The 18,302-nt window shown below is 36.4% G+C and overlaps 2 protein-coding genes across 21 annotated transcripts in view; one reads left to right on the top strand and one right to left on the bottom strand.

Annotated features, from left to right (window-relative positions):
• LOC106167362 (protocadherin Fat 4) overlaps positions 1-6,559 on the top strand; it is a 55,289-nt gene extending 48,730 nt beyond the window's left edge. For 3 of the 20 annotated variants that reach the window (XM_087003277.1, XM_087003276.1, XM_087003287.1), the window contains one exon: positions 3,647-6,559. In XM_087003277.1, coding sequence (XP_086859403.1) covers positions 3,647-4,715 — 1,069 coding nt within the window. In that variant the 3' untranslated portion in view covers positions 4,716-6,559. Of the gene's footprint in view, positions 1-127; positions 163-1,588; positions 1,642-2,158; positions 2,203-3,004; positions 3,044-3,646 lie in introns of those variants that run through there. The other 17 variants (XM_087003278.1, XM_087003288.1, XM_087003283.1 and 14 more) reach the window with 11 other exon arrangements.
• A 158-nt stretch (positions 6,560-6,717) lies between these two features.
• On the bottom strand, positions 6,718-17,257 carry LOC106167363 (synaptotagmin-15). Its single transcript, XM_013546124.2, has 8 exons — positions 16,920-17,257; positions 12,794-12,965; positions 11,016-11,234; positions 10,145-10,272; positions 9,880-10,010; positions 9,328-9,492; positions 8,967-9,087; positions 6,718-8,748 (listed from the first exon to the last, which is right to left on the bottom strand). Exons 1-8 carry the CDS (start codon positions 17,065-17,067, stop codon positions 8,429-8,431), a joined length of 1,404 nt encoding a protein of 467 aa, XP_013401578.2. The 5' UTR covers positions 17,068-17,257; the 3' UTR covers positions 6,718-8,428.
• Between the last annotated feature and the right edge of the window lie 1,045 nt (positions 17,258-18,302).

Consider the following 18,302-nt stretch of genomic DNA (forward strand, 5'->3'; position numbering starts at 1 on the left):
GGGAAAAGCTGTGTAAAATTGACATGCAATATCGTAGTCAGCGGTTTAGTTATAGAATTTTTCCTTTGCTTGAAATGAATTGAATTAAAATTGGGATTGGTCAATATATGTTCTGTTTTTACCTTAGCTTTCATTTTGCGGAAGGTTTGACAAGGTTCTGAGGTATGCAACCTTTCCCTGATGTGACATTAATGTTTATATGTATTGTTTATTGTTCTAACACATGTAGTCACATTTTTTGTTAAGAAAATGTTTTGTTTTCAGCAGTGACTAAAACTTCCATAGTTTGTGGTCTGTCACTGTCTTCACAATTAATGTCTTAATTGCTCTAACCAATCCTATGATGACACTGATTCTGAAAAGAATATTATCAAAATAATTGTTGGACCTCTGTGAAACCTGACCTTTTAAAATTGAAGCTTAGATTCGTCACTGATTGAAGAGTCCGCACACAAAATAACTTATTTTAGAGTTAAATTAACAGGATAGAGATAATAGCAGTTAGATTGACATATAGATCTACACATTGATATGATCAGCATGGATTTAGATTAAAATTTAAAATTATTTAACTTTATGTAATGCCATGATGACAGTGCCTGTAGCACAATATAGTGACAAGTTTAGAATGACAACATACGTAACACACATTTTGAAGAACGTGAACCTCTTTTGTCACCACAGATGCAGCTGTTTTTTACAGAGCTTCGCTCCAAAATATCAAAATGATTACCCAAACCAGTCCAGATTACATAATTTTTGGCACAGTTAGGACGTTTGGCACATTAATGATATAAGTGCCTTTATTTATTTATTTATTTATTTATTTATTTATTTATTTATTTTTATTTTAAATATAAAAATTCAATGCAGGGAGTAAAAGTTTTTTTCTTAAAAGCAACTAAAAATCTAAACAATAGAAATAAAGCATGCTTTAGCCTAATATATTCTATATGAGAAGCATGTAATATGAGCAGATGTGTTATCTGTGTAAATATAAACCACAGGACAGGTGGCACATACTGTGTACCTGGATGGTTTATATTACATGTAACAGCATGAAAGTTAATGAGGAGGACGTCAAATATTGATGCCTTCTTTACATTTACACAGTTATGAATGATAGAGAAGCAAAAAAGAAATTTAATCAGTGCCCATATGATGAATGAAAATATTATAAAAGACTTGTGTTCTGCTAATAATTTTTTCAATGTGTTTGTGCAAGTTTGCATGCAAAAATGTAAGGGTTGTTCACTGTTTTTCTGTGCTTCATTTTTGCCTTCTACAAATGCAAAACTTATGTATGAAGGCCAATTTGAAAGAGATTTTTTGTTTTGTGCATAGAAATATGGGTCGTTATTATTTTGCACCAGTGATATAATAAGCATCTAACACATTTAGTTGCCATGACAACATGGCACCCTTGCATGTAGGTGTCGTGAGGTCTGGGTCTCCGGGAGATAAACCCTGCATGTGTGGTTAAGAAATGCCCCTCCAAGAAAAGATAAATGTCAGCATGATACTAACATAAACTGAACTAGCCATTAAAACTGCTCTCAGTAATAAGATGTTCCCGTTGTGTTCCAAGTTATGCTAGGAAAGACAGGGTACAGGCAGAGATTACCATAGCAGGGTTACCAGGTGAGATGTGAGGGAGCACCGTTGGGGGCAATTTTTTATTGTTTGTTATATATCATTGATATATCAAATCCTATTATTTATTTATTTATTTATTTATTTATTTATTTATTTATTTGTAGCAATTTTTCTCAACACATATGAAATCCTTATGAAGAGAACTGCTTTTTTTTTTTAATTATTTTTTTGTCATTCACCATTGCATGGGATGTTAGTATGTACGAATTCAAAATGGAAGTTTATTATTTTATTGATTTCTTATTCTGTTAGCAACATAGGTCAAGGGGAAGTTTTTTTAGTAAATACCACTTTCATTATATATCACTGATCATGATGCCAATTATGATCATCAGTGCTATCTTCCATACCTAATTTTATTTGAAACATGTGGAAAATAAGCAGGTAGCTAGAATAGACCCAATTATTTTCAACTTGAAATGAAGAAGAAAATGAGCACCTATCTTGCAGTTGCCTTTATACCCCCAGCCTCATAATTGCGTTTGCTTATATATTTACACAGATCAAAAGTATGAGGAGTCAGAAACTCAGCTTTGACAACATAAGGTATATATATCACTCAAGGGCTCCTCAGGAGACTATTTATGATATGACCATGGAAAATGACCATTGGGAAATAATCATCATATAAAAAGTAACACCTAATATGTGGAGATGGTATAACAATTACTTGAAGCATACCACAAAGATCGGATATGTTTCTTTAACTTTAACTTTTTTAGATGGTGTCAGTTTTTGCTTATTGGTATATGCACAGTAGAGTAGGTTAAGTGGTATCAGATGATGGCAGCTTTTGGTTTTATGTATTCAAAAGTACATGCTTTTTTGAAAAACTTTAAAATTGTTACTGTATTTATTTCAGGGTGAAAATAATTAATAAAGAGCTGCAATTTACATGTATACATAGAACTATATCAGCTTAATGCAAAAAAAAAAATTAATATTTACGGAGGTTTGATGAAACTTTCTGAGTTATTTGTTGGAAATAAACTGAATTGCATTAATTTGCTTTTGGGCAGTTGTCAGTTTTCATCTCACGCTGAAATACTTAAAAAGTTGATTGAAAGGTTTTGAAATTGTTGCTTCCTTCTTTCCAGAGAGTACATATTTATGAATAACTAAAATGGATCAATCTAAAAAAAATGGTTGTTAGAAGAAATGCAGTGATTGAAAATTATGTATAATGACTGTACTTAGTTACATTGGTATTCCTGCAGCATATGGAGAAGACAGATATTACATAAATTGTAATCTTGTTTTCTCTTAATTAAAAATTTCTACCAAAAGTTTCATCATTCCAACAATTCTCACAAAGCGGATATTAAGGGTTGTGCTTTGTTCTATACAGGAGTCTAGTCTAAGACATACGAGGAGTGGAAATAGATGGGTAAAATGGCGTGGCTATCTCAGTATTCAAATAACACTGCAGCATGATGTGTCTATATTTATATATATACTCTCACAACACAGCTGTTTACTAATACATGACTTGTATTCACTTCATAAGATTCTACTTATTAAGATTCCTAATGTGGTCTATGGGTTACCATTTTTACTTTGATTTTAGAAGTGTCCTACTACTGTTGTTTCTTTGAGCTTATATGTATTCTTCAGAGTGGTGTTTTTCTTTGCTGGCCAACTGTTTTCTTCTCAATTTCTTCTTAATTTTTTAATTTTTTCAGCTTTATGTTGAGATCAAATATATTTATAAATGGTTGTAGCAGTGAGCATTATAGTTTTATACACTAAAGTTTGTTAGGATGTAAATAATATTTTGCCCATGATATTGAGGTAGTAAAGCTAATTTTTCAGTAATTGTGTTGCTTATTTGATTAATTAAAGCTGTATTTTAAGAAGAATAATTTTTTATTTGAGGAAAAAGCATGAGAATTTTATTTATTATTTTTGCATCTTTTTTTTCCCAAAAAAAGGAACCCTTTTTCATTTTCTCCCCCTTTTTCATTTTCTCCCCCTTTCTTTTTGTTTTCAGAAGTCGAATGCTGACAGATGAGCAGGAGGTGACACTGGATATTTTGGACGACACTTCGGACTATGACCCCAGTATCAAGAGCTTGAACAATGTCAATATGGAGGGTGACACTGAACCAGAGGGCATGGCCAGGGTGTTCTCTCTGGGTTGTCAATCCCCTGGGGCTGCCTCTTCTGATCAGCCAGAACTTCAACCAGATTATGATGATTTTGCCAAGGATAATGCGGACAATGTATCAAACCACCCAGAGCCAGATTATGAAGGAGACAATGGTGCAGAGGTTCCGCCAGATTATAATGATGACAATGATGATGTCACATCTGGCTTAGGGGACAGCGATGGGACAGACAAGCAATTAAGTAGCAGTGATGAGGAACCAGGCTCAGGACAAGGTACAAGCGATCAAGATTCCCCATCTGCTGCAGAACTCCTGGGTGGTGCTTCAGGGTCTGAAGATATACCACCAGCCGTGGTTATAAATCTTGAAGATCTTCAAGAGACCATTGTTGATGGTGATGAAGAGAAAGAGGAGACCAGCAATGGAGATAAACCAACCAGCCATGAAGTTTCCCCTTCACAAAGCCTGAATCTTGGAAAAGGTTCTCCAGGGATTGTTGACTTGGATGATCTGCCAGAAACACCTCTGACTGGAGATGACAAAGCAGAAGAAAAGATCATGGACTTGCCATCGGTTCATTCTTTCCAAGAGTTTGAGGAAGCAGAAACCTCCTTTGGTGCAGATGAAAACAAAACTGGAGACAAGACAACAGAACCAGAACCCACACTCCCTTCCAAGGTACCTCCTCCAACACCTCCACCACCACCACCACCACCACCACCAGCACCAACAGCCACCACAAAAGAGGTTCTGGCAAATGACCCACCAAAATTGAATGGTATCTTGAAGACTGCCAAGCCGCTTGTCCCCCCTGTGTCTGTGAGCAGCCATGAGGTCAGTGCAGGCACTGTGCCTCATGTCACCTTCTCCGACCATCATGTGACCCCCAGCGAGACCGCGGAAGGACCTAGCAGCGAGCTGGGATATGAGGAGGACTTCACATATCTTTGAATTGATGATTGGTTTTGATACAAAGCAATGTTTTTGATTCAAGTAACTTTTTTTCAAGATTTGATACAAAGTTATAATTTTGATTTAATTTTTGTCTCTGATTTCTTTATTGTGACTGAGGAAAGATAGTTCTGGGTGTTTGATTGGCTATATCTGCAATTTTTTTTCTCAAGTATATTTTCAATAACTGCATAAAGATCACTTTTTGTAAGAGAATGTTAAAATCATACATATGAGGTATGATTCATCATGAAGGTATAATCCGAAGTAATTTGTTATGATGTTTGTGAAATATTTATGTCATTCTTTATATTGATCAGACGTGGAGTCTGTTTTTCTCCACATATGCAAACTGATGTTTTATCTTCTTAATTTCATAATGGCCTTTTGCCGAAATGGAATGTTATCTCTAAAAGTGAAAAGCTCATAGAGAAGACATTATGTAATCACGATCATGTTTGACTTCTGTAGTTTGTAGAAAATAAGGATTATAAAATATTATTTAGTTCTTATATGATTTATTTTATGCCATGATATTTATTTGCTTTAAATACACGCGTGTAAGCTGCAGCTTAGATCTCATGATAGCCATAAATCACAATTTCAATAACCAAGGTCCATCATATTATAGACAGTGGCACTGTAGCTAGCTGCCATTCTAGTCAAGACCTACAAGTGGCATAAGGATAAATGTAGGTGAAATAAAGCACATGCTCTTTTTTTATTCAGTGCATGCATGACAGTGCACAAAGTTGACAGAAAGTTATGTCAATGGTCTGTGTGAAATAATGAAGATGATGATGCATAATTTTCTGGGTATCATTTTTTGAAGATTCGATCTATGCATTTTTGACTAAATGTCACATTTTTTGTCTTGATATTTTAGTAAAACATTCCAGATGTTTGTTTATGTGTGGTTTTGTGTGTTAAATCGTGCCTTTAGACAGGTGTCATGATCTAGTCATCTCTACCCAATCTTGCCTTGCAGACAAACGTAATACAATTTTGTTAGACATTAGATGTAACGGTGTCATTGTTGTATTGTACATGTAATGATGTATTCTGTTGACCTAATTGTGTAGCATTATATTAAGTGTAATGTGCTTGACTGTAGGAATCAAAATGTGCAGCTAAGTGCACCTTTTCCTTAATATTGTAGCATATATGTATATTTCTTTACAATTTTTTCATTGATTTATACGCTTTGAAAGGTTGCAATGCAACCCCTCAGAATGCTCCAGGTTTAAACCTATAATTATTTATTTTCATCATTCAGATGGTACTTAAATTCTACCAGACTTAATCAGGATTTGGGAGAATTATACTGTACAATGGTTACAAATCCAGTCTTTTTGCAGTGGTTTAATTGAGATCTACTCATTGATTTCAGGCTACTCCACCAATTCCTATGCCAAAAGATGTATAAGTCTTAAATAAGAGAAACTCTCAGGTCTGCTTCTTTGATGGTGTAGTGCCTACTTTATCAGAAAAAAAATTTAGCAAACATTACTAGGAATGAGCTTCCCAAATGTAGCTGAATGCAAGGTACAATTCACAGTTTTCACAAAAATATTTGAAGAATGTGTAGGTTATGTCATTGTGCATAAGTATTGGTTATGTTACAAAGGTGCGGATATCTTTTTTTATCTATAAGTAATTTTATAGTATATGATACTATACATTTATTACATCTTAAGTTGTTTGAAAATGACAGTGCCAATGAGATAAATATTGCAGCGTCTGCTATGATGTGAGCGGTGATAGATTTGCTTTTTTGCACCACCACGCCGATAGAGGGTCGAAGGGTTTATTTATTTTTGGGAAATAAAATGTGCCTAAATGAACGGTACGTGTCTCGGATTAATGTATTATTGATTTATGCATGAGAGTTTTCGTTGTAAAGGGTATGTATGTTGGTCTTCATCTGCGTTTCTATGGACAATACGCTGCGTTTATTACAATGTATTTTCATTTTTAAAAATCGGTAAAAAAAATGAGCGCATAATGAAAACAACCGTTTATTTCTATAACTGATGCTAAATGAGTACTAACAAACGTTGCAATGGCATAACAGGAACTTATTTTGATTCTCTAGTTTGGTGTCGTCATGTTCGCACCGTTACCTATTCGTATATGTCAACTTTTCGTCTGCGCATTCGAAGAGCTGTCCACTTTCAGTATAAATAAATGGGGTGAAAAGGACAAAATGTTCAAACTTAATACTGCAAAATAATTCGCAGAAATTGAATTACAAACTTAACCAGGTACAAAGTGAAAAGGAACTACTAAAAGAACCGAATATTTCAATCCAATTCCGCTTGAGCTTAAGTATTGACACAAGTATGTTGGTTGAAGGAGCTATAAAGAAAGACCTCGAGTACCATTTGAGGAATATAAAAGTGATGACAACAAAAATGTTACTTAAACTGACAAATAATTTGAAGATGGTTTATGTCTTTTTCCAGTTGACCCAAAGACAGTTTTATCTACTACTGGTATCAGCAAGCGCCCGTCCCATCCTCTCGGTGTCCTCAAGTTTTGAGCGCTTCATATCCCCTTGTGCGCCCTGCAAACACGGGAAATACCTTTGTTTAGTTCTTCCTGCTAAACTCAATTCCTCCATTATATTTACTGCATTATTTGCAGCATTGCTACTCTCGGATGGACGGATTTATTTTTTACATCTTGATATATAGGCTACGGAAAAATATTTATTGCTTTTTGTCCTGGCATGTTTAAAACTTATACGCATTTAATAATACATTCTGAATAACGAAAGGTCTCGTTTGCATTTCAGATGGACGTCGTTTGCTTGGCATAAAACGAGGCTCTAAAAATGTTTGTTAAAATATGCGTAAGGCCTTGCCCTGATTCACTACATGTATATGGTCTATATGCCTCACCTATTTAAACCGATAACAGTTTATATTTCGCCACACTCCCATTCCCCACTAGAATATACAGGTCTAAACTTTTTTGTTGTAATGTGGTTAAGTGCACCTTTATCGATTATATATGAGATTGATTTCATTGACACAACCGAACGATTGTGACGCTTCTAAAGTAGGCTACCGCTGTCACCAACCACTAAATCTCTCCTCTTGTTTCTGTACATATGAGATCAATTAAATTCTTCCAGCTGTCAAGATGATGTTTTAGGGGTAACTGCATCTAAATCTTTTATATATTCTATTAGTTTAGCAAGACAACCTTCGTGTAGACACTGGATATGGGGTACAACGTACAGGTGGAGGTTTTTTGCAAAAATAGCCAAAGTAATGCCTTCTAATTTCTATGGATATATATAGGCACATGATATTTACCCAAAAGTTCGTTGTGCATGATGGCCTTTTATTTCAATTTTAGGGTGGAAAGTTTCCTCTGCCCATATTCAGTGTTTGTCTTGCAAACTAGTCATTGTGCTGTGGTCAAAAGATTTACAACCATAAAACAAGGATAACATATTAGCACTAAAGTGCTGCCTAACGCCGTCTCAAAATATTGGTATTTTTGCAATTGGCACTCTATGACCAGTAACCTCAGAGAAGCTTAATCGTTTGTTTTTGTAATTTCCAACGTAATCTGAAACCCACAGGAAACGAAGAAACTACTCTGAAATACAGCTAATAAAATCAAATAAACTCTACTTCATTACGGTGGCCCATATTGGCCAACAATAACGAACTGTTGACTGCCTCATATTGCCCGGTCCATTACGGCGGTGCCAAAGCATGCCATTTGGCCACAGCAGACCGCGGCTGTGCGATCATCTCCTGCCAGTGAAGGAGGTCTTCCCCATGGGCAAACATAAAAGAGCCCACCACTACTCGCCCGTACTCGATATCCTGGCTGAACCGGCTTGGTGCCGTGCACATCACGGTAAACTGGAAGTTGGAGCTGTCCAGAGCTCTCCCAGGGACGGCAAACGAATAGCTCTCGTTGTATACGGGATCACAGGTACCTCTCTGGGCAACCGTCTTCTTGGATTTGATAAGTTTACGACCCACCATATGCTGGACTTTGACATACACTCCTGAAATGTTATCCAGAAATGTGGCTTGAGCTGTCTTTGTATTTACTCATTTAAAAACAAAAATCAAACGAACGGATTTTCAAAGTCTGATACATAAGAACATGTAAACGAGCACGTATGACTCTCTAGCATGAAAGGAAAGCTAGGGTTAAATATGATTCTTCCCATTGTGGTCTATAAGTTTTTGTAGATGCACGCACGGACTTTGAGTTTCTTACCAGTTTCTGGGTCAAGGTCCAGCTTACAAAGATTTCTGGCTCTCAGTACTACGATTTTAATCCTCTCCAAATTGGGGACGTATGTCAGGGACACATTCAAATCACCAAGAGACGCCGAGGCCTGGGAATAATAATCAATGTATTATCTAGAGTTGGAATGTATGATTAAACCGCACCACTCACACGCATTAATAAAAAAAAGCAATCTCACAAATGCGACATGGTGACAATTAAAGAACATGCGAAGGTAAACCTACCAGTAAACGAGAGCACAGTATAAGCTAATCATAACAACTTGCAGAGCTCGACACATGTCTGATTAATGTTTTGAGTGCACCCTTGTGATCGGTTTTAATCATACCTGAGAAACCGGTTCCAGGTCTCGCCAAATCATTTCTCCGTTCTTGGTTAAGTCCATTCCCGCTAATGGCAGAAGAACGTGACCTAGCGAGTGGCGGACGCGACGCTTGTCAACATCGTACACTGAGAGGCGGAGAATGCGTTCTGGAATATTGTCTGCAGGGACCTAATTAATCGAGGAAAAAGTGTTATCCTGTTATTTTAATAATAAGTTCATAATAATTGCGTTCACTTTTTGTGGCAATAGAAACTTTTCCATCAAAGCTGGTTTAAAACTGAGGACCCTCGAAACAAGTTGTGGAGTGGATACGTATCATCAGTTGGTAGATAGGTATGTCTGATGATTGATTTTTGAAATAATAACCAGTGCAGCAAAAGTCGAAACGTAAGTGTTACAATCTCTTGTAATATAATTTGTATGTTGAACAATTTCAGATTTTCAGTACCGCTGTGTACCATTATAACACACGCACGCACGCACAGACACACACATTCACACACACACACACACACACACACACAAAAAAAAATCACTGACTATCGAATATCTTACCTGGAACACAAACGACTCATTAAACTTTGGGCTCAACGTTTTTCTGCGGACTTTGGATTGCTGGCAGGTACGTTCGTCCGGGAGAAGGTACAGCTTCACGAACGGATCTCTTGGTGCGTTCTTGGCACGGCCTGAAAATGGAGAGGGTGTGGTTAGCTCGTTTCGTAAAGTAGGATGTGCCAAGTTATTGGTGACTGATACAAAGTAATGTCACTATTTAAGGCATTTAACAAGGTGTTCAGCTTGAAGGCGAATAATGTGTTACCTGGTAAGTATTTTGCCTTGTTTAACGTAACTGTCAACTGCTCCACGGCGGCGTCATAGACCAACGCAAACCAAATCCTGCCGGCGGGGCTGGGTGGGGCATCGTAATCGTCATCTTCATCGGAACACCTATATACGAAAATGTTTCCACAGGTTTAGATTCCTATACAATCTTATCGACCTGTGCTTACTGTATAATTACGCGTGTTTACATTGTAGAGCCATTAAAATTATATGGCATTTTTATTCGAAATCGAGACTTTTAGCACCGATGCCTTCCACCATTTATGGCTTGGAGGCTTGCTTACAGCGGATCTGAGGATGGGTTTGGGTTGAGGCAATGGCTTTGCTATTGTTTGCTCTTCTTTATCAAACTGTCGTGCATGTTTTTATGTTTGTCTATTGTTTTCAGTTTTATACCTAACTGCCCATCTTGTTCTAGACAGTAAATGCCTGAATAGAGTCATTTTACCATTATCCATTCAAATGCACATAGGCAAATCATTTGTGAGTTAATGTTCCGGTGGTTACAGTATGCGGGTCTGCAGGTTTCCTATACAGTACGCCAACGCATTAAAATCATTCATGTCGAAAGCATAAAAATGACAAGGCTTTCTATAATTTATTTCTTTTCCTCTGTTTAATATCCTTGGCATCTGTCATATTTTCATGAACACCCTTCACGTGTTTATCTGAGATAAGTCTACTGTATGTGCCATTCTTCACCTCCACTTCCTAATTTATTTCTGTGTGGTGATTTAATTAAGAATGACAATGGAAGTATAGATATAAAGTCTAACCACCCAAGCCAGAATTTCCACTGCAAAGGTATTTTGAATTAAAACAATTCATCCACATCAAAGTCTTCATACCTGTATAGTTCAAGTTGAAGGCCAGATAATAATCCCTGCTGAAACTGCAGGGCTGTGGTGCTTTTCCGCTGGGTACCAGAGGAGGGGGGTTGCACCTTTTCCGGAGGAAGACAGAAATCTGGAATACTGCCAACTGTCACCGACCGAACCAGTTGATTGTTCACTGGGGCGGAGCTCTTGCGAGTCGGGGGCCCGCCCGAAACTTCAGCAACAGACGCCCTGAAACAGAAATTGCCGTTAAACTGATTACGACCAACAAAATTAGCTATTTCTAGTCACACCTTGAGTTTAGTTGACCTACCATATGTTTAACAATAATACGTGGAGCTGTCTGCTTTCACTATTTGGTATCACTGATTATATGGGCCATTCAAAAATAAATGGCTTATTTTAAATAGATTATCGAAAATTTTGTGAACCTTCCTGCAATGTTAAACTATTTAGCATCCTTTCACCTCTCCTGCAGAATACTTCACAACTGTTAAATATCATCACTATATTTCAATATTTTAAATGGATTTATATCACAGCTGATAGCATAGCTAAATTATCAGGAGTGTGTCACATTTTGAGCTGCAAATGGTAATATAAAATCATTTATCTCCCTTTGCATGTAAACAATAAATGTGTCACAAATTGAATGAATTAAAGAAAATGTAGGAGCATCTAGTATGGCTTGTAAAATTAGTGCACGTTGCAAATTGAAGAAATCAAATATGAGTATGACATGTACAGGTGTCACTTTCTTGATAGTTAACCTGTTGATTGCTCAATTGAATTGTTTCTAGCAAGTGATTATCCCCGATGTTTGCACTCATTGACGCCATCTCTCCTTCACTTCACAAGATGATTGACAAGTGACAGATAAAACACGTCAATTAACATAAATTCAACTGTACATGTACATTTCTTTGCTATTGCGAGCAAATAGTTTTGTTTGTAATTGCCCTAGGAGTTTGAATGACAACAAGATAAATAAAACAGTAAATAACAATGAAAGTGCACAAAAAGGTCTTTCTGTCAAATGTGATGCAATATTACATTATGTTAACAGCATAATCATCACCAATTTTTAATTATGTACTAGAGGTAAAGTGGAGAGTCAAAAAATGTAAATAGGGCTTCAGTCCTAAATGACCCTTAATGACTACGCAGGTTTTGAAGGATAAAAGTTTACGAAATTTAACACCGCATCTTTCAATTCTAATGGTATTTGTTTCAAAAGATTTAAAATGTTTTAATTTACTTCCTTATAAAACCCATGGCAGTGACACCCTAAAATCCGAATGTTAAACTGGTTAAGTCAAATTATCTAGTTAGAAAATCTGCCCAATTTGTACTTATCCGTATTGTTCACCATTCCTTACACCAAAAAATAGCAAACTTTGGATATTAACTGCACTCCAGTCACGTCTGTTAGTATAGAGTAAACAGTGCAGTCGTTAAATGACTAATTTTCTACTGTCAGCTGAATAAATAGCTTGAAACATTTTATCATCATAACAGTACTTTACTCTCTGACCACAGGGTGCGCTAGTAGTCTGTTACTAAATTAATGATATCTTAATTTTGTATTAATGTATATATATAATAGGTCCTACTATTTCGGAGGCCCTTGATATCAGAGGATAATAGTCCATCCGTATTAAGGCATTATTTTTAAAAAAGATCAAAGCTTGATTAAATTTATAGTATAGTAAGCCTGAAAAACATTTTTTTCGCAAATTTAGTACATGGTTATAGTAAATCAGAAAAGAACCACACAAATATTCACTGACCTTCGTTTATAGTCTCCGATGCAGGTGTATCCGCTGATGTCATCAAGTGTCAGGTCTCCACGCATTTTGCTGGCTTTGTTGCCGCACTTGGAGCGGTACAGACATATCAACAAGATGATGAACAGAATTACCAGGGCTCCAGCACCGATGCCCAAGGCGATTGTCCATGTTCCTGAAAACATGAGACGAAAGATTATTTTACAAACTAGTTAAGAAAAGATTATTTTACAAACTAGTTAAGACCCTGTTAACACAGATTTAGAATGGGGATGAAAGCACCTTTACTGCAATGCTCCTTGTTTTCTTTTTTCCTTTTCTCTCAAACATCCATTTACCACCCTCTCCAACGTATGTTTTCCACCTAAATTGTTTACGTCTAAAGACTGATATAAATTGTACATGTCGACGTCACGTTATTGCCTATATTTTACCTGAGTCTAAAACATGTTTTTAACCGTAAAGCATTTAGAGAAGAAAGAAAGCATCAACCATGGTGAGATTATATGATGAACAGAATATTGCTTTTAATGTCTCTTTTAGTCAGCCTTTCTGATGGATCTTTATTTCTATTATAAAAAAGGTACATGAAGCCGATGTTAAGTGTTCCCGTTGACGACCTCCTAATAGACCATCAACTCGAACGGAAGTTAAATGTCTTCAAAACATGCATGGGACGAGAAAATGTTTTATTTTCTTTTAACGTTACCGTGGTTTTAATATAAACACGTCCATATATCCATGTGCATGTATAAGGAGTTAAATGTTTTTGTCTCGTGGGGAAATATAGGCCCCTATATAGCCAGCATCATCACAATATACTTTTTGACATGGCTTTCTCAGACATACTTAATATTTGACCACTAGTTATTTCCAATGATATTCTATTCTCCATTTGATTATTATTAAATACTAATCATTTTTAATACAAGGTATATTGACCTCTATAACATCGTGAAAAGAAAATAAGCGGCCTGAAACGAAGAATAAGGCCGCAATCAGCTGATTTTGACAAAAAAAAATTTGAACCATATTTTCGAAAATCCCTCTATCGACAAACGTCTACTGTGGTATTTGAAATGTACAAAGTAAAAAGGCACTGCTTTTTAATGCTCTGCCGTCAGCACTAATCTGTTACGTGTACTGTTTACGTCTACATTCATATTAGGTGACCAAGCCCGCGCGTTAAATGCTACCTGTGTTTGTAACATCTTGAATATTAAATAAAATGTAACACTTTTTTTTCGTTGAGCGTCATCTAACTTAACTACCTGTTCATAATCTAAAACCACACTTGAGGTTCCTAACCATAATTGTCGTAAACCTAAGGATTAGTGGAGCGCGACTTCGGTAATTTTTTTTTCTGATTAGCTATATTCAAAGATAAGAAATGGCGATATATAGCGTTATCCGCCTACGCCTCACCGGCGTACGTCAAAGGTGCTGTCCCATCATGGGTCATGCAAAACTAAATATCAGATGGCTGAGTTTTTTTTTTTTCAAATAAGTTAAAGAGTTGTCCATGATAACAAAATGAAGCTTCATTTTGAATTAGTTCAAGGTATTGACTTTAGCATTTAATAATGAGTTTTGACTCCATATACATGTATTTTCTAATATCACTGTGGCGCTTAATTGCAATTGCATTGTCCAAACACAAAATATAGCTTTGAGTATTTGTTTCACCTACAATCACAATACAAGCTGATACATTTTATCTTTTCCCCAAGCTTGATTAGTGCTTTCATTGTCCTTTTCTTTCATAGCGCATGGCGTGACGAGAGTATAACTTACAGAATTTTATTTGAAATAACGCTTCGAATATGGCATTCAATCTGTCAGTCATTTTAACACTATTTACCATTAAGTATTTACTTTAAGAAATATCAATTTCAAAATTCATCGAGGATCACTGGATCTTTGGAATGCCAAAAACCATTTAGCTGTATTTAAAATCTTGTTGTTTGGCAGTTTTGTTATCGTGTACGAAAATCTTTAATTAATCACGCTTTCCACAAGCAGCCCACGAATTAGTGAAATAATCTCTTCTATCTTGGTAGCTGTTCAAACACTCGGATAAAACTCCATTTCAGTAGAAGTATTTTATATCTCGTTTATATCGCTAATAATTACGGTCGTTCTCCAGTTACTAAAGCAGTCCCTTTTAATCTCGGTGATAAGCATGTCTTAGTGCGTGAGTGATGTTTCCTCTTAGCTAAGAAAAGGCGGGACTGGCATATCAGAGCTACCTCATGGTCTGTAAATAGCGATAACTTTTTAAACGTCGAACTGCGTATTTTCCATGTCTGACGTTATGTTAATTTTTTAACTTCTGTTTTCCTATTTGTTATTACCTTTTTGCTTTATTTTGAAATAAAACTTACAATTTCGTCATTCATTTCTCTCCTAATATTTTTTCGACATTGTTAATTATACTGTAGTTGGGTTCATAATAGTGTCTAACGTGTATACGACTATTTCAAACGTCTAAGACTTGCGTGTGAGGGTATTAAAAGTAGAATGATTAAAACAAGAGAACTCAGTAGCTGTTTTCCATCCCACTCGTGCAGTAGCCGTGAAAATATTCCTGCATAAACATTTAATAAACTTGCCTTTCTAACAATATTGTAGATTAAAAGAATTTCCATCTCCCACATCGGTGTTGCCTACTCCTACCAAGGCCACAGATTGATTTTTCACAGCTATTTCTCTGGCTAATTTTCAGCACTTTCCTGAACCGTATAGCGAATTTTTGCCTATAATTTATGTCGTCACTTAGCTGGCTTCTGACAGAGAGAAGGCGTTACCATGGTATCTTGATAGGAATTTGTTTCTAAAATACACGAGTGCAGCACTGGTCCAGCACAAAGTAGGCCTACAGTTTCTCATGCATATTAAAACAACATGTACTCTGTAGTCTTACCTATTTCATACAAACTGAAGTTACTAAACTTAGCCATTATCTGTGTTGATGGAAGTTCTTCTATTCCTATCTAAATAGGGTGGCCTTTTTCAATCAAATTTACTCCTCGCCGTAACAATTCCATGTTTGTGTACATTACGTTAATTTCAGAGGAATAGAAGTAAATTGCTAATGCGTTGTGGAGATTCAAAAAGCAGGAATTATGGTGATCGAGTAATAATAATAATTATAATAATTTATTATTATTATTATAAGATCTTAGATCCAAATGTTTATTATATTACGCCGCCTAAAGTTTCTATTTTTATTAATTTAATCACAGTAAATACATCACGCAAAGTCATCATTAATAACGTAATGGAAATAGCATATCCATATGACACACTAAAACACTTTTTGCCTCTTTTCTGTACGTCGGCGTCTCTGATTCCTATGGAAAATGTTTCTTCACGAAAGTTATATATCGATATTAAGCGAGGTGCTTATATTAAATTATTGTCGCTAAACCCGACCAAGTACCATAGTGTCATAGTGTTCAAATAATATAACAAAAACATGACAGAGTTTTATTACATTATTTCCTGAAAAATGATATTTGCACATATAATTCCTGCCTAGAGTATGTGCTTTATAGACTGGAGGGGAAATAAGTAGGTCAAATTTACGACTAGTTATTTGAAAAAAGAATTTGAAAGCCCTTTTCTGATTAATTTCGGTTGGTTTTTGACATGTGGATTTTATTTGTGTTGTGTAAGAAACTGATACTAAAAATGTACATACGTTAAATACAGAGCATTAACTCTTGCTTCATGTGTCTTTTTAGAAAAAGACGGGACTGTTATCGATTAATCTCTATTGGAACCTTATCTCTCAGCTCTCGCTATCCACACAGCATAGGATTCTATGATCACTCGGACAATGTATGGTGTCTTATAAATATTACAAAATATAACTATTTGTTATTCCACCTAATTCTCCTGATGACAATGAGAAATACACAAGCATTGCCAAACCTGGGTCACCCTAGTAGCATATTATGCCTCGCAGTGTTTAATGATAGCGTAGACCAAAATACAACTCTCTAATTGTTAATTATTTAAATGGAGATTAACTGTCGTCAGTATACGTGCATTACATAACAGATACATTTTATACAGAAAACTGTTACGTTTGTCTTATTTACAATGGGCATATACAGTAATTTACCTGCCAGTGGGTCAAAGGCAGCAGGCACCTGTTGCACCGTTCCTTCGGCATGCGCCGGTGGCTCTGTTCTGCCTGCTTCGTTCGACATCTCTTTAAGACTGGGCGGCCCTCCGTCCCCACTTAAATCGCGTAGCATAATATGCCCCATGGCTTAATCCAAAAGCAAGGGTTTGATAGAGTCCAGGGCCATCAGCGCCTAAACCCTCAGCAGGGACGGACGTGGAGAGACGTTCGGTTGACAGTGAGGATGACAGCAGAGAGAAAGTCTTAACCTCGGCGTTATCTTACTTACGTGGCTGCACTGTATACGGATTGGAGACCCGTATGCTTGTGAACCAACAGGTGCGCCGGCTGATATCACAAACAAGCTTTATTAACCACGTGATTACCAGCAAATTTACAAGTAGGCCACTTTCGCGAATCGATTTTTCTGAACATATGGACAAATCTTAGATTACGGTGTGCAGGCATCTGATCAACATAGATTCTTGGACAGATCAAATTATGTCGAATTATTTTCTTCAATGTAAGTTGTGTTTTGGCTATTCCGTTTGCCTGTGCTGATTTGTCACACGACTTTACTGATTTTACGCTGCTTGCATGGCTTTAAGACTAAAACAGAACAGACTTTACGCAACTAGATGAAATGTCTTCTCTGTAATTTATTTTCCACCTAAAAATAAGAACTCGTAGCAGATCCATTAATAACTGTCGTTTAGCATAACTTTCAAAGTATCTTCGGACCGATATTTTTCTCAAGCTTTGAGCACACAACATTCACATCAGACTAGCTTTACAACCCTAATTAATTTAGCTAATTGATCTCCTTTTGTGATTTCTAACATAAAATAGGACGAGCAGGCTAAACAAAAAAAAAAGGTTCCTCAAGGATATAAATAATTCAAATCCATCAATCTCTAAATCCACTTCTTACGTCTTTCTACCCAAGTTGGACATAACGTTTCTGCAGCAGGGAAAGGAAAAAACGTTTTTGTAGTCATTGCGACTGTTCACGATGCGATAGCTGTGTCCCATCATAGTATTCTGTACTACGTTATCCAACCTCTAACACAATCTATGACAAAAAAAATCAAGAAGTTAAAGTTAGGTCACACTATCCGACCCCAAAACCTGCGTAGCAAAAGTAGGACCCCATTTGCCTCCTAGGGACCATTCAGAGTGAGCTGGTCCACGGCCCAAATAAGGTGTACCTACATAAAAGGAAGACCGCTTAATCTTGTAATGGTCTTTCCGCCTCTTTCACACCTCCCCACACGTCGTCCCTCGACCGTTCGAATTGAGAGGATATTTAATTAATGTGTCCCTGCAGGTACGACGCTTGGGGAGGCGTGAAAGAGGCGGAGAGACCATTACATGATTAAG

Source organism: Lingula anatina, chromosome 2 (assembly GCF_051362555.1).
Source record: "Lingula anatina isolate TDL-2025a chromosome 2, LinAna3.0, whole genome shotgun sequence".
In the NCBI taxonomy this organism is placed as follows: Eukaryota; Metazoa; Brachiopoda; class Lingulata; order Lingulida; family Lingulidae; genus Lingula; species Lingula anatina.